The sequence below is a fragment of the Penaeus monodon genome, chromosome 5 (genome assembly GCF_015228065.2).
Source record: "Penaeus monodon isolate SGIC_2016 chromosome 5, NSTDA_Pmon_1, whole genome shotgun sequence".
Classification (NCBI taxonomy): domain Eukaryota; kingdom Metazoa; phylum Arthropoda; class Malacostraca; order Decapoda; family Penaeidae; genus Penaeus; species Penaeus monodon.
In genome coordinates, this window is record NC_051390.1 from 13,275,468 (window position 1) to 13,294,174 (window position 18,707).

The 18,707-nt window shown below is 28.7% G+C and overlaps 1 protein-coding gene across 1 annotated transcript in view; it reads left to right on the plus strand.

Moving 5' to 3' along the window:
• The window catches only part of LOC119573451 (low-density lipoprotein receptor-related protein 2-like), a gene marked incomplete at its 3' end in the record, with an annotated part of 29,726 nt that extends 11,053 nt beyond the window's left edge, over positions 1–18,673 (plus strand). The window contains 14 exon segments of the mRNA XM_037920677.1: positions 40–214; positions 881–977; positions 1,090–1,218; positions 14,097–14,321; positions 14,435–14,753; positions 14,982–15,156; positions 15,364–15,588; positions 15,944–16,485; positions 16,633–16,843; positions 16,986–17,246; positions 17,367–17,550; positions 17,710–17,891; positions 18,158–18,378; positions 18,557–18,673. Coding sequence (XP_037776605.1) covers positions 40–214; positions 881–977; positions 1,090–1,218; positions 14,097–14,321; positions 14,435–14,753; positions 14,982–15,156; positions 15,364–15,588; positions 15,944–16,485; positions 16,633–16,843; positions 16,986–17,246; positions 17,367–17,550; positions 17,710–17,891; positions 18,158–18,378; positions 18,557–18,673 — 3,063 coding nt within the window.
• Positions 18,674–18,707: the final 34 nt, after the last annotated feature.

The following is an 18,707-nucleotide window of genomic DNA, read 5'->3' on the forward strand; positions in this document are numbered from 1 at the left end:
AAAATATAGTCTTTAATGCATTGTGTGCTTTTGCAACAGGTTCTTGTACTGGCTTGATGATGGTGGTACTGGAGTTCCAGCAAAGGTTGGCAAAGTCAGCATGGATGGTTCAGATCCAGTTATCCTTTACAATTTCACAAATATCCGACCAGAGTATATCACAATTGATATTGAAGCCAAGAGCTTGTACTGGTCAACAAGTAATGAAGCTAAGGTAAGTCATTTGGCTGTTGTATGAAACTGCTAAACTTTTGGACTCAGCATTTTGTTATCCAAAGAGTATGATGAAGAAACAGTATCCTGATAGATGTTAGTTGTGTACACTATAAACTTATAGATGATAGTCTCATATAAAACTAAATGAATTGGTTAGTAATTTGTACTGTTGCATTAAGCTGAAAAAATATTTATGTATAAATCCACAAGCAGCAAGGAGAGGAAGTTATCTCAAAGGTAAACATATGAATAAGGAAATTTGTTCTTCATTTAAGATTTGTATATATTTGTATATATGATGTGTGTTATTTGTGTTTTTTTTCAGTTGCTAAGATTTATTTGATTGCATATCTAATTTTGTCTTTCCAGCTACTGCAAAATACCTAGAATGATAGCAATAGTTATTTTTTTCATTAAGATTTAGTTTAGATTTAGAAGACCACTCATACACAATTACTGGCTGTATGTTCCTATCACTAGATATTTTGTCTTTACATTTATAAGAATACAGTATATTATGCAAGGGTTATATTATTCCTTTACCCTGCTTTTGTGAAGGTGGTAAACACAGAGAGAGAAATAATTTTTGCAATTTGGTGATATGTTGTTAGATTTTGTATGACACCACATACTTTAATTCATGAAAAACCATTTCCTCTTGCAGATCATGACAAGTGATGTTTATGGTAGTAACATTAGAGAAATCCTGACTGAGGCAAATCACATTGCTCTACCAAAGGCTTTAGCTGTATATGAGAGCAGTAAGTTTAGCATTGTTCAGTAAGTCCCGAGTATCATATATGGATTAGAGATATCTGTGTATTAGCATGCATGCTGTGAAGTAGAATTTAACTATGAGTTAATTCTTTTCAGGACTCTATTATCTTGATTCATCCTATGAGAAGGTGGAGCGTGTTGATCTTCCTGATGGCCTAAACCCAGAGACGCTGCTGGAAAACGAAAGTGATCTGAAGTCCCTTAAGGTCTTCCAGAAGCGGCCAGGTGAGATGGAGAAGAAGAGTAAGTGCTGAACTTCACTATTCCCTGCGTGCACCACTCAAATCAAACATTGTCATTAAAGCTTTGTTCTGATCTAACCACTGAGATGAGTTTCTTTTATGATTTGCCAGTTGATTTTGCTCTCTATGCACTGTAATATTTCTTCCACTCTTGCACCAAGCTTTTACTTTTCTGATTCTTTATGGACTTCTCCTATTTGCACTCCCAAGCTCAAAATTTTCAATGCTTGATTTGGGAAATGGCATGTCTCATATTGATAGTGGGTATGGAAGCTTCAGTTAAATAATTTCCTACAGTATATATAAAAAATGCATGGGAAAGTAATCACAACTTTAAAAGGGATATGCACAAATATGTCAGTTATAGAAGACTGATCTTTGGGTGTAAATCATACCAAACAAATAAGTATTTAGTAACAATATTTTCTTTTGTTTCTTAAAGTGTGTTTTGTGAAATAATACTCAAGAATTAAAGTGATGCTTTGTGTGAAGTATCACTGGAATATTTAGATTAGAATATCAAAAGATATCTTAACCCTAACCACTGGGGATGGCATGTACATACATGACATGCCCACTGAGAGTTGGATTTATTGTTTTTACACAGATGGGTCCACAAGTGCTAAGTCACCAATGAGCCAATTACAAGTACTACCTATCTCACCTGTTTACACTTTTCCTTGATTTATGAAAATATTTTCTGGATCTAGTATTGCTGTTAGTAATGTCAACAACACTATAATCATTATAAAGGCTATAATAAAACTAATTGCATTGATATTGATAGCATTAGTAAAAAAAAAAAAAAAAAAAAAAAAAAAAAAAAAAAAAAAAAAAAAAAAAAAAACTGCAAACTCAAGGACAGGTGAAGTCAGGTGAGGTCACAGTCTACTAATCGACTCTCTTGTGGCTAAGCACTTGCAGAGCCATCTATGTGCAGAACATTTCACAAAACAATACTACAGTGAACACAACATTTTCCTGGGTTTTTTGGGATAAATTGAAAGTTATTGTCTCCTGTAGACAGCCACAGAGATAGTAAAGAAAGAATGTAACAGAAGTATGTGGAGAACATGCAAAGATAGTTAGCTAAGAGAGATGTAATTATTTCGACTTTAATGAATGAAGTGAGGGAATGGGTATGGAATGCCTTGGGTTTGGTTATGTCTCTTATAATCTTCAGCAGATTTTGGATTAGGTGATGAACATTACTGATAACATTTTCATTTTTCCAGTCATCAACTCGCATCCTTGTATGGTGGGCAATGGTGGATGTGAGCATATCTGCATTCCAAAGATCAACAAGCAGCGAACCTGTAGATGCACCACAGGATACAAAGCTGATGGAGAAAAGGGTTGCAAACATATGACAAATTGCCATAGTATCACAGTAGACATTGTGGCCTAGGTCAGAGCAGGACCTTGACGGTTAGTTATTAAAAGTTAACCCTGAATATTATTCTAATCTAATATTCAGTGTATTTTTTTTTTTTTTTCACACAAAGCTCACTTTATTCCTTTGAGTATATTTCACAAAACACACTTTAGAAAAAGAAAAATTGAAATCTTTTTTTGTTTTTACCAAAATTTCAATACATTTGGCAACCCTTAAGTTGTATATTCCAGCATTAAATCTAGGTAATGAAGTCCATAACTATCATTGGAATGCCCAAAAGAAAATTACTTGGAAATAAGAAGTATAAAAACAAAAAAAGTTCAAAAATATTCGCTAACAATCACTGCATCAAAAGACCAAATATGTCATACAAAAGCTAAGACTTTTCCCCCCTCCTCCTTTACTTATTCCTTCTTTCCAAGGTGGTTCATCGAAAAATACCAGAAACAATTATGGAATTTCTGTTAAACATAAATCATGAACAATCTCATCATAATATTCATACTACTGTAACTTTCCTCATGCTAACCTTGGAGAGCAGTATGCCCTAGGATCTTAGAACAACAATGTCATGATGAAGAGTTTTTTTTATATTGGTGAAAAACAAAAATCCCTTGCAAAATTTTTCTTCTCTTTACACTTCAGCAAGAAAGGAATAATTCTCATAAAAAATTAAACAAAAATCAGTATGAAATAAAATATCCAAACTAAATCAAAAAAAAACATTATTTCTTTTGGTGCACTTTGATCAATCTTACACTGAAAAACCAATTCCCAATCTTATAAATGTTACAAATTTAATGAAGAAAAATTTCATTCAATACGAATATTCTTTTGTGTGGAAACATAAATATTTCGCTAAGTAACAGTACAAAACTAAAATTCATTAGTTTATATGAATATCATTAGTTTATATGAACAATAAATACAGGATATTGTTTCATCATATTTGATAAAATCTTCCACATTAGCGTTCATAAGAATGATACCTTAGCTTCATATTGTTACAGTACAGCTCTGTTATACATATGTAATCTTCGATAGGAAATGTAAAGGACTGGATTAACATAGTGATGAATTTCTGAATCATACACATCAGAGTACAAGAACCGTTAAGCAACATGATAAGACTATATTATTACTGCTTTTTGGTAAAGAAAATATGCTATAATTCTAATATTACCCATAACATCCGAACTGATGGGATATGTTTCATGTATTAAATACTGGTATTTAATCTCATCTAATCAGACCTCATGGTTACCAACGATTCCAATATACATTTAGGCAAAATCCCATGATTTATAAGGTGAAAAATCAAAAATCTAGTATGAACGATGACACTATTCATGTGTATAGGTACTGTCAAAAAAAAAAATATATATATACATATATAAATTCAGTATAAACAAACAAAAAAATGATATACAAAAAACGTATAGAACTAAAATATGTCTAACACTCATAATATATATATATTACATATAAATGAAGACATTCCATACATGATTGAGTACTTTCTCTGTGTGGATCTACAATTGTTCCTTATTACATAAGTAAGATTTTGAAAATACAGAAAAATTATGAATTTCATATGTTTTTATAAAAGGTAAAAATCATAAATTCTATGTTACATCCAATAATTATCCTATATCATATGTTACACTTCCAATGTAATGTACCTGGACGGCATATGGCATAGATGTAGAAAAGGTTCACATGATTGAGCACAATATTTCTCAGTATTAATAAAACAAATATTTTTCTGTACTTCATTTTTTTTTTATTCTTTTTTTAATGTTCTACGCATTCAAGACAGTGATTATTCATCATAAAAATTAAATACACAATATATGCATTTATGTATAATTACCCAATATTCATCAAAAAATTAATTTCTTTTTTTTGGTCACCCTTGCTGATACCCTCACAAAACATATCTATATCCATATCTATGTTAAAAGTATATAGAAAAAATATTATAAAATATTAATATTAGTTTAATTGAAATATTCTAAAATGATACAAATAATAAAAAAATATAAATCATTATATATGTTTATATATTTAATATATATTATATGATATATATTATAGATATGTATATATATAAAATACTATATATATATATGATATATAATTATAGTAATTATTATTATATATATATATGATATATATTATAAGTATAGATTAATATATATGTATATATATGTATATATATTATATATATTATATATATATTCTTTATATATATATATAATATATATATATTATATATATTATAAATAATATTATATATATATTTATATGATATATAATTATATATATATATTATACTTATATGGTATATATATATATAGAAATATTATAGATATATATATATATATATAATATAATATATTATATATAGTTATATAATGCATATAGTTCTGTTTATTACTATAATGTGTAATATATGTTATATGTATATACTAAGTGTAATAAAGAATATATAAATAGATTACGTTATTAGGACTAGTGTATTTCAGTAATTTTGTAAGAATATTAAAATGAGATTATAGTAAATGACTATATGCGACGAATAAAATATGGTAATATACTTATTGGTAATAATACCACTGAAGGTTCTGTAATGTATAATATAAATAATATTATGTATATATGTTTATGCATATATAGAATTATAGCTAATATAGAATAGTCTTGTAGGTATCTAGTAATTAGAATAATGATATATTGTTATATATGTTTAATATAGTATTTAAGTTAGAAATAAAATGGAGATAAAAAAATATTGTAAATTGGAGAATATAAGTAATACATGCATCATAATATATATTAATTAATTAGAATTATGTTAATTAAATAACTCTACATTATAATAGTTGTCGAATCATTATGTATTTTTACCAAATATTTTCTATACTGATAGGATTGTCCCTAATATATTGATATTATTATAATATCATATAAATATATAGTAATTATACCATATGCATAATAGATATTATATATATAAGAAATAGATACAATATAGACAATATAAGGAATAGAAAATGTAAAGCTATGTCAAAGTGTAAGAATATGATACAGTAGTTCATGTAGAGAATATAGATGAAATATGGATGAATAAGTATAAGATAGCTAACAGTTGATGAGAAATTTAATATAGGTTATATATTAAAGTTATAAGATATAACACTATTAACATATAGTACACATATATATCCTTATGTTGGTATACCTAATTGACTGTAGAATAGTTTGGACAGTATATAGGGTTTACATATAGAGATATAAAATCTTATAGGATAATATTATAATAGTATCCATATATACTAGTATCTCTAGTACATATATCTTCAATATGAATGATTATAGATATATCTATATACCTAATAGATATAAAATATATAATTACTATAATGCTATGTTATACGCAACATACTTACATGAATATTGTCATGATTATAATATCCAAACATATACCATTGAATTACTACTCTACTTCTCATGATATATTCAATATAAGGTCACAATGGATCAATAGTAACATCTAGTATATGATATTTATAATTAAGACAAAAATATATTATAGGAATAGATATTATATGCCATAACATTAATATCTAGGATTTAGATATATATAACTAGTGCTATATATAAATACAATGTATATATATGGATAGTATGGAAAATAATATATATGATATAAATACTAATATTATATTATAGTTAATATATAAACATATTATATACACATAGATGCACTCACAAGTGCAGTATCAAGAGTATAAGGACAACAGTCCTCAGACTTTAGGAATGTCTCTATCAGATAATAGCATAATAATAGACATACTAAGATATATACTAGGAATGTAGTGCAGAGGATTAAATGAAAATACATATTAATCGTAAGATAGTCCACAAATACTGATAGACTTCTGAGATTAGAGATATGTATACAAATGAGTACTACTGTAGATGTATCTGTGACAGAGTTAGTTATATACTATAGTATGTTAAAGATAGATATTAGAATGTCATATATAGGATGACAGTCCATAATTACTATGACAATTTTGATTAATAATAAATATTCATGAGTAATAATAACAAATGTAAGACATATGATTATGTTTAAAACACTATAATTAATAATGATATCATGATAATATACTGCATATATATTATATGAGTATATATATCATAAAGTCATAGTAATAAAAGATTAATTAGATATACTTAGACTGTATCTAATTAGATAAGTATTGTTAGTATATATAAAAAATCTAATAATATACATAAGATACAAATACTATAGTAATTAAATAATTCATCAAGTAATGATCGGGTCATCATGGTATATGATAGTACTATAGCTATATATAAGCATTAGTATCATATGATAGATAACATAAGAGATATATACATATCGTATACTATACTATCATCAGTAGTATGTTAGAATACTATAGTAATATAGATATAATCGCATATACATAATATAAATAATATTATACATATATTGATATATAATATTTATATATATAGAGACTATTATATAATATGAGATAATATCTACAAATGTAGATAGATACTATGATATAATACAGACAGTATCATATATATATATAGATATATAGATTACTTATATATCTATAGTAGATATATATCATATATATAATATATATATATATATATAGATCATATATATAGATATATATATATATTACTATATAATTAATATTTAAATTATCTATATGATATATATATATATATAGAATATGTAATGATATATAATATATACTATATAATTATCTATATATATAATATAGTTAGTGAGTTATGTATATATTAGTATATATATATGTGTATAATATATATAATTATAGTTATATAGCTATATTACTAATATTATTATATTATATCAATCTATCTATATATACATATAAAATATATAGATATAATAATGGTGTTATGTATTCATTATGATATGATATCAATAGGTATATACTAATAATATCAAACTATATATATATCATACTATATATCTATATGTATATATACATAGTATAAATATATAATATATATATATATTATATATATATATATATATATAATATTTTATATATATTTATATATGTGATTTAGTATTAGTAGATTAATTCATGTATTATCTTATATATATATATATTATATATTTTATAATATATTATATATGATAATTATATATATACCACCTATATAGTATTATCATCTATTCTCTGTATATTCTATATTTTGTATACTGATTATCTATACTATATATATTCTATTGTATATATATTCTTATATAATAAAATATATATGTAGTATTAGTCTCCATATGTCATCTATATATGTATATATATGTTTATATATCATTAGTAATATATTATATATCATATATTATTATTATATTATATATAGTATTTATATATGTATTTATGTTATATATTGTACTATAAGATTATATATTATATATATATATATATAATATTTATATATATAGTGATATCATACTCTACTCTTATATTATGTGTATACTATTTATATATAGTTATAAATATATATATTATATAATATATAATATATATATATGAATTGTTAGGAAATGATGTATCTTCATGTGACTATTTATACTATTTTTAGTAATTATCATGAACCTTAAACCCGATTCATCTTTAGCTTTCTGTATTATTGGGATACAGATCCCAATGATTGAAAGGAGTCTATCATTATTGGATGATCCATTGCATACTTGAATTTCAGGTAAAGGTTTTCATTATTCAGATCATGTATATACTTTATCAGTACTGTATTATTATTATTTATGTTAGATTATTATTTATTAATATCTATGATATAACTTTCGCAAAGTGCAGAAGGTAACGTGACTATATAGGTTAATTGATCTTGTATTAGGACTTAGAGCCCGTGTAATCATCTTCTACTAACTTAGAATACTTAATTTGCATCATGTGATTCAGGTATCTTCCAAGTAGCCAATTGGTACTTCTTTTCCCTCCAGTCTCTTGCTCTTAGGACTGGGTATGAACCTAGTTAAAGAGCAGTCTATATGTGTATATAGGACAGAACATCTCAGTCAATAGTAATTGTGAATGGTCATATAGTAACATACCTCTAGGTATAGCATTACCATCCAGTTAACATTTGATTCTCAACTATATCACAATAAGCTACAGTAATATATCAAAGGTATGATGTATATGACATATTATGATATATATAAATTGCAGTGTGTTGGCTACTACTATATTATAAATAATTTGAATATGTTATTCATTTCAGGTGAAAGATATACTATCCATCAATATCACTGTCCATTTATTGAATATAATGTAGTATTGGACAGACAGGCAGGTTAATCTGATTATCAGCACACAATGATGTGGATAACGATTGTTGATATATGTTTCAATTTTGAGTATACATGTAATCATTTACAGTGATTTGGTTCAACTCAACATATATATGTATTAATAGATATTATGTTATGATAGGGATATAGTACTCATATTATATTAGATATATATAATAAGTATATTATAGTATATATATTGAATATAATTATTATATATAAATAGTATATTAATATATATAGATATATAATAGTATAATAATCTCGCATATATAATATATATATATATATAGTATATTAGTGAATATAATATATATAGTCTATTAGTGATATAATATATATATATATATCATATACTATATATTATATTATACTATAGATATTATAGATTATATAATAGTTTATAGTATTTATAAGTATATATATGACTATAGTATAGATTATATCATATAATATAGTAATATATCGTAGTAATTATCTGAATATTATTAATTATATCATAAATATAATACTAGTATATTATAGTTATATCGATATATATCATATAGTACAGTTATATATATAGTATATACTATCTATATTCTAGCTATATAGATAGTTAGCTAGATAGATATATATATGATAGACAGTAATATATTATATATATAATAAGTTTAGTAAGATATGATATATTATAAATATATATATATAGCTAATTATAATATAAGGTAAGATATATAATAGATATAGAATAGATATATGACATATATGATACAATATATATAGGATAACTAGTAAATACAGAGTATAAATATACATTATAGACATATATAGTATACATATATTATACAGTAATATATAGTACATATATATACTATATATTACTTAGACATATCTATATATCATATACATATATATTAATACATATATATATAATACTTATAGTATATATACATATATATTATACAGATATATATATACACTATATAGTAATACATATATATATAATATCAGTATATATATACATATATATATATACATATATATGAGATACATATATATATAGATATATATTAACATATATATATACATATATATCATATATATAATATATATATATAGATATAATATAGACATATATATAATTATATATATTATATATATATATAAATACATGATATTATATACATATAGATATTAGTTATATATATATATAATATATATATATACATATATATAGTATATACATACATATACATATATATAATATATATATACTATATATATATAATAATATATATATATATATATATATATATATATATATACATATATATATATATATATATATATATATGTATATATATATATATACATATACACACATATATAATGTATATAGTTTTTTTTAGTTAGTTTGTTTATCATTTTAGGAATATTTCAATTTTCAAACTGAATAATGAAAATATTTGGTATAATGATATTTTTTCTATATAACTTTAGTAGACATAGATAGATGGATATAGATATGGTTTGTGTGAGGGGGATGCATGCAAGGGTGCACCAAAAAAAAAGAAATTAATGTTGTTTTTGAATTGCACATATGGTGGTGGGATATTTTATTTACATAAACTGCTATATATTTGTGTATTTAATTTTTTATGATGAAATTAATTGCACTTGTCTTGAATGCGCCCCTAGAAACATGTGCGTAAAAAAGAATAAGAAAAAAAAATAGGGTAAAGCCATACCAGGGAAATAATATTTTGTTTTTTCATTTCCAATAGCCTGAAGAAAATAATCCTTGTGCTTCAAATCCATGTGACCACCTCTGTGTTCTGAAGCATCCTAGTGGCCATACCTGCTTGTGTCGTCCAGGGTACAAGTTAGCCAGTGATGGAAAGTGTAACCAGGGTATGTATGATGATAATTTATTGCAGATGTACACATTAGGGATTTTTCATGATTATTGGTACCTTTTTCTGACAATGAGAATCCATAATGTTTTCCTGTATTTCTTTCAGAGGGAAACTCCTTACCTTATGGTTAATGAAAGGAAGCCAGATTGTAGATGTTGCGCTAACACCAGGAGAGAAGGTGCAGCCGGCTTCCTGACTCCCATTGTGGGAGTGGAACATGGTCTTCAGCTTGATTATGATCGTAATGGGGATCGTATATTCTGGATCGAAGCTGTTGAAGAAGACAGTGAAAATGTGTGTAGTTTCGTAATTACGTTTGGTTTTGTATATCAGTTTTTTTTTGTTGTTTTAGTTACTGAATTCTATATATATGTACTATATATATTTTTTTTTCTTTTTTTGCCAGGGTACCATATACACAATGGAGATAGGTGGTGGCAATCGTTCGACCTACTAGATTTTGGAATTGTGGTTCACCTTATACAATGGCATGGGATTGGGTTGGCCGTAACATGTATATTGGAAATCGTGTGGCTAACAACATGAGGTCTTGAAGTTAGATGGCAAGATTAAATACCAGAGTGTCATTTAGATAACATGGCAATGCCACAGGTATGGAAGGCCCAAGTCCATGTGTCTGGATCCTGTTGATGGGTAAGTGAATTTCACAGAACATGTGGTATATGCAGTAGTGTGTTTCTTTACACAAAAAGCAGTAATAAAATATAGTCTTAATGCATTGTGTGCTTTTGCAACAGGTTCTTGTACTGGCTTGATGATGGTGGTACTGGTTCCAGCAAAGGTTGGCAAAGTCAGCATGGATGGTTCAGATCCAGTTATCCTTTACAATTTCACAAATATCCGACCAGAGTATATCACAATTGATATTGAAGCCAAGAGCTTGTACTGGTCAACAAGTAATGAAGCTAAGGTAAGTCATTTGGCTGTTGTATGAAACTGCTAAACTTTGGACTCAGCATTTTGTTATCCAAGAGTATGATGAAGAAACAGTATCCTGATAGATGTTAGTTGTGTACACTATAAACTATAGATGATAGTCTCATATAAAACTAAATGAATTGGTTAGTAATTTGTACTGTTGGCATTAAGCTGAAAAAATATTTATGTATAAATCCACAAGCAGCAAGGAGAGGAAGTTATCTCAAAGGTAAACATATGAATAAGGAAATTTGTTCTTCATTTAAGATTTGTATATATTTGTATATATGATGTGTGTTATTTGTGTTTTTTTTCAGTTGCTAAGATTTATTTGATTGCATATCTAATTTTGTCTTTCCAGCTACTGCAAAATACCTAGAATGATAGCAATAGTTTATTTTTGTTCATTAAGATTTAGTTTAGATTTAGAAGACCACTCATACACAATTACTGGCTGTATGTTCCTATCACTAGATATTTGTCTTTACATTTATAAGAATACAGTATATTATGCAAGGGTTTATTATTCCTTTACCCTGCTTTTGTGAAGGTGGTAAACACAGGAGAGAAATAATTTTTGCAATTTGGTGATATGTTGTTAGATTTGTATGACACCACATACTTAAATTTCATGAAAACCATTTCCTCTTGCAGATCATGACAAGTGATGTTTATGGTAGTAACATTAGAGAAATCCTGACTGAGGCAAATCACATTGCTCTACCAAAGGCTTTAGCTGTATATGAGAGCAGTAAGTTTAGCATTGTTCAGTAAGTCCGAGTATCATATATGGATTAGAGATATCTGTGTATTAGCATGCATGCTGTGAAGTAGAATTTAACTATGAGTTAATTCTTTTCAGGATCTATTATCTGATTCATCCTATGAGAAGGTGGAGCGTGTTGATCTTCCTGATGGCCTAAACCCAGAGACGCTGCTGGAAAACGAAAGTGATCTGAAGTCCCTTAAGGTCTTCCAGAAGCGGCCAGGTGAGATGGAGAAGAGAGTAAGTGCTGAACTTCACTATTCCCTGCGTGCACCACTCAAATCAAACATTGTCATTAAAGCTTTGTTCTGATCTAACCACTGAGATGAGTTTCTTTTATGATTTGCCAGTTGATTTTGCTCTCTATGCACTGTAAATTTCTTCCACTCTTGCACCAAGCTTTACTTTTCTGATTCTTTATGGACTTCTCCTATTTGCACTACCAAGCTCAAATTTTCAATGCTTGATTTGGGAAATGGCATGTCTCATATTGATAGTGGGTATGGAAGCTTCATTTTAAATAATTTCCTACAGTATATATAAAAAATGCATGGGAAAGTAATCACAACTTTAAAAGGGATATGCACAAATATGTCAGTTATAGAAGACTGATCTTTGGTGTAAATCATACCAAACAAATAAGTATTTAGTAACAATATTTTCTTTGTTTCTTAAAGTGTGTTTTGTGAAATAATACTCAAGAATTAAAGTGATGCTTTGTGTGAAGTATCACTGGAATATTAGATTAGAATATCAAAAGATATCTTAACCCTAACCACTGGGGATGGCATGTACATACATGACATGCCCACTGAGAGTTGGATTTATTGTTTTTACACAGATGGGTCCACAAGTGCTAAGTCACCAGTGAGCCAATTACAAGTACTACCTATCTCACCTGTTTGCACTTTCCTTGATTTATGAAAATATTTCTGGATCTAGTATTGCTGTTAGTAATGTCAACAACACTATAATCATTATAAAGGCTATAATAAAACTAATTGCATTGATATTGATAGCATAGTAAAAAAAAAAAAAAAAAAAAAAAAAAAAAAAAAAAAAAAAAAAAAAAAAAAAACTGCAAACTCAAGGACAGGTGAAGTCAGGTGAGGTCACAGTCTACTAATCGACTCTCTTGTGGCTAAGCACTTGCAGAGCCATCTATGTGCAGAACATTTCACAAAACAAAATATACAGTGAACACAACATTTCTGGGTTTTTGGATAAATTGAAGTTATTGTCTCTGTAGACAGCCACAGATAGTAAAGAAAGAATGTAACAGAAGTATGTGGAGAACATGCAAAGATAGTTAGCTAAGAGAGATGTAATTATTTCGACTTTAATGAATGAAGTGAGGGAATGGGTATGGAATGCCTTGGGTTTGGTTATGTCTCTTATAATCTTCAGCAGATTTTGGATTAGGTGATGAACATTACTGATAACATTTTCATTTTTCCAGTCATCAACTCGCATCCTTGTATGGTGGGCAATGGTGGATGTGAGCATATCTGCATTCCAAAGATCAACAAGCAGCGAACCTGTAGATGCACCACAGGATACAAAGCTGATGGAGAAAAGGGTTGCAAACCATATGACAAATTTGCCATAGTATCACAGTTAGACATTGTCAGAGGCTTCAGTCTTGATGGTGCAGGAGAGGCTATGGCACCCATTGCTGAACCTGGTTAGTTTATTAGAGAACAAACTGTTGAATTAATGAAAATAACTTCCATGAATAGATTATTCAGTAACAGATTATTCAAGATACATTAACATATATCTAAACTTCATTTTCAGGTCACAATGTCCTGCATGTGGATTATCATTATTCCAAGAACTACATATATTGGATTGAGTTTAATCAAGGAGGCTCTAATGGAATTTATAGATCAAGACCAAATGGCACAGAGAAGGAAGGAGTTGTCACTGCTGGCATTGGGTCAAATGGAATCAGGGGTATTGCAATTGATTGGATTGCTAATAATCTTTACTTCACCAATGTGTTCCCGCATGAGACATATGTAGAAGTATCTTGGTTGGATGGTACCAACAGAATGGTGCTTAAGAGTGTCACTAAGGACTCCCCAAGACAGTTGGCTGTCAATCCAATTAAAAGGTAGGATATAATCATTGCAGCCAGTTAATGATTTTCAGATTACTTTCATACCGAGTTAAAACTAGTTATATTTTCATCATTATAGGACTAAACTATTTCATGTTTATGGGAGCTGCAGTTTTGAAATGTTTATTCAGTGTAGATTCCATTAATTTTGGATATTATGTGCAAGTAAAGATATCCCTATTATCAAAATGCAAGTTTAAGAAATGTCTTGATGTTTTGTAGGTACATCTACTGGATTGATTATGGACAGTTCCCTATGATTGGAAAGGCATATCTTGATGGTACGAATTGGCAGCCAATTGTAACTAGTGGAGTGAGTAATCCAAGGGATATTACTGTGGATATGTTCACACATGATGTGTACTGGGTGGATTCAGCACTTGATTCCATTAATAAGGTATGTATATAAAAAAGAAAACTTCTGACACAGTGAAATAATCACAGAAATTATTATACTGATACTTAAAACTTTAAAAGTGATTGTGTATTGATTGCACACATATGCAGGTGATTTAAAATAACTATGAAATTTAATAGATGTGATAGTGTTGTTTGAATAACTGGAAAAGCTTTGTATCTAATAGAGAGGTCTTTGTGTTTTCAGGTTAGCTTCAGTGGTGGAAACCGTCAGTTCATTAGAAGGAAGCTGCCTAATCCTATGGGTCTTGCTTTGAATAATAACTTTGTTTATTGGATTGATCGAAATCTCAATACTATCTTTCGAGCTTCAAAATATCCAGGAAATACTACGCAAGCAGAACGTTTTAAGACAAATATGGAAAATCTAAGAGACATAGCTATTTTTGATTCTACCAATCAGCCTTCAAAGGTGGGTACTACAGTTTCATAAAGCAGTTATTATATTTAACCCAGTAATGCTGGGATGACATGATATATATGTCATGTCCTGTTTACCCTTTTTCTTGATTTATTAAAAAGATTCCTTTTTATTTTTATTGTAAATAGCGTTTTTGATTATATTGTAATGAACGTAATATTAAATATAATAAAAACAGTACCGTTATTAACAGCAATAGAATGAAATATTTTCACAAAAAACAAGGAAGAGGGAATTCAGTGGAGATCATGTAGGGCATACTATTTTACTCCTTGGTTGCTAATCATTTATTGAGCAAATCTGTTTGAATATGTAGAGAAATATAATTTATATTTCAAATTTCCAGGCTGATACCCCATGTACAAGACTTGGCAATGGTGGATGTGCCCAGCTGTGCTTCTCATTCCCTGTGGATCATCCAAAACAATTAACCTTCAGGTGTGACTGTGCATCTGGAGTTTTAGCAGAGAATAAGAGAGACTGCGAAGATTCAAAAGAATATCTAGTCTTTGCAACACGAACTGAAATCCGAAGTTTATCACTAACTCCCAAGAGTAATACTGTACCATTTGATGCAGTTAAGGGTTTGACTAATGTAGTAGGAGTTGATTTTGATTACAAAGACAAGAAACTATTATTTACACAAATCAGACCAGACACAAAGATTGCTACCATGTCTAGCTTATCACCTTCTGTGGATGATATCAAGCCGATCTTACAATTTGGAATAAATCCTGAAGGCATTGCATATGATTGGACATCAGAGAAAATCTACTGGACAGACTCTGCAAACAACAGTATTTATGCAATGAACATAGATGGAACGCATGTGGTTATGATTATACAAGTTGAGCGACCACGAGCTCTTGTCTTGGATCCATGCAGAGGGTAAGAATTATGTGAATTTTGTAGTTTTCTCATAAGTTGAATTATGGCATTTATCATAAAAATTCATTTTGTAAAAATTAATTACTAAGAAATTATTATGACTGACTGAATATCTTATTTTGATTTTGATTTCTCTTGCCCACCCAGACATATGTACTTCACTGACTGGGGAAGGTTTGGCACTTCGGGCAAGATCTATCGTGCAACCATGGCTGGGTCATTTAGGCAAGTCATCATAGGAAATGACCTATCTCAACCCAGTGGTTTGACCATTGACTATGAAGAAGAAATGCTGTACTGGACAGATGCTGTAAGAGAGAATATTGAAAGGTCATATCTGAATGGAACTAATAGAGAGGTGAATACCAAAATTCCTTTGTTCAGAACTGCTATCCATTTCTTTTGTATGTATTTTGATTTTAAAGTTGTACTATGAAAGAGGGGGAAAGTATATGTAAATATTTTTTTATGTAACTAATTTTTTTTTTTCTTTTCCACAGGTCATTATCTCTGCCACGATATATCCATTTGCCATTACTGTCCATAAAAATTTCATTTATTGGACTGACCTTCAACTTAGAGGAGTTTTTAGGGCAGAAAAATACACAGGTGGTGACATGGTAGAGATGGTTCGTAGGTTGGAAGAATCACCAAGGGACATTCATGTGTTTTCTGATGAACGACAGAAATGCAACATTAACCTTTGTGAAATAAACAATGGTGGATGTGCACAATCTTGTCACCCAGTTCCTGACAATAAGGTATTTTAGATTTTTTTTTTATGCTATTTACATTTAGATTTGATTAATTATAATAGCTGTTATCTTCTGGATATTTTGATATTGAATACAATAAGTTAATTACTACTAAATTTTTCTCAGGTTGAGTGCAAATGTAATGCTACTTTGAAGCTTGTAAATGAGAACAAGATGTGTGTCCCAAAGAATTACAGTTGTGATGCAAACAGATTTTACTGTGCCAATGGAAAATGCATATCACGATTGTGGGCTTGTGATGGGTCTGATGACTGTGGTGATAATTCAGATGAAGACAGGAACTATTGTAGTAAGTTGTGGTCAGATGTGTTGGCAGTTAATATTTGTTATTTATTTTATTGAAAAGGTATGGCTATATCATCTAGTGTTCTATTATGCAGTTATGTTAATTTCATATAGTTTTTTTCTGACTTAAGGTATGATAATAATTCTTTCATGCTTTCCACAGCATACCATACATGCAGCCCAAGTGAGTTCCGCTGCAAGAATGGACGTTGCATTTTCTCAACATGGAAGTGTGATCATGAAGATGACTGTGGTGATGGTTCAGATGAAGAAGGTTGTGAATATCCCCCATGTGCTGATGGAGAGTTTACATGTGCAAATCACAGATGCATACCACAGTCACAGGTTTGTACTTGTATTGATATTTACCTTACGGTATTTTCAGTATTCTGGTCAGTTTGTTGCACAGTTTATGTTCTCAGATATAAACATAGGAGGCAAGAATCCTTGATAATGTAATAGCAATCTAATGAATTTCTTTTTTAATTGTAAGCATAAAAACAACAAAGGGTGTAAGATCTGTCTGATAAGAATGAGTATAATGAAGCAAAATATTGTAAAATTTTTGTTTTATCTTTTTTTCTTTTTCTTTTTCTTTTTCTTTTTTTTAGGTTTGTAATGGTGTAAATGACTGTAAGGATAAACACACCTCTGATGAAAATGTTGAACTTTGCCCTGAGGTGACCTGCCCACCAAACCACCTCAAATGTGAAAACACAACTATATGTGTGGAACCATATTGGTTGTGCGATGGTGATAATGACTGTGGGGACAATTCTGATGAGAACTCTCTTCACTGTTCTGAACGTTCATGTCCACCTAATAGCTTTAGGTAATGCTCTTGTCAAGTATTTTAAAACTAGAATTTAGTTGTGGTTTACACTATGTTAATATTGTTCTTGAATTTATATGGCAAAAAAGTGATGAAGTACAATAAAAACAACTTTTTGAAATTAACCGTATTCTTTTAGCAGTAGTTTACCTAGCATCCAATTTCTTTCCCATTTCAGGTGTCCAAACCACAGATGCATCCCGGGGACTTGGCACTGTGATGGTGATGATGATTGTGGCGATGGTGCTGATGAACCGGAAGAGTATTGTGAACAAGAGGGAAGGACATGCTTTGGAGTGTTAATGTGACAAGGAAACTGTGACCGATTG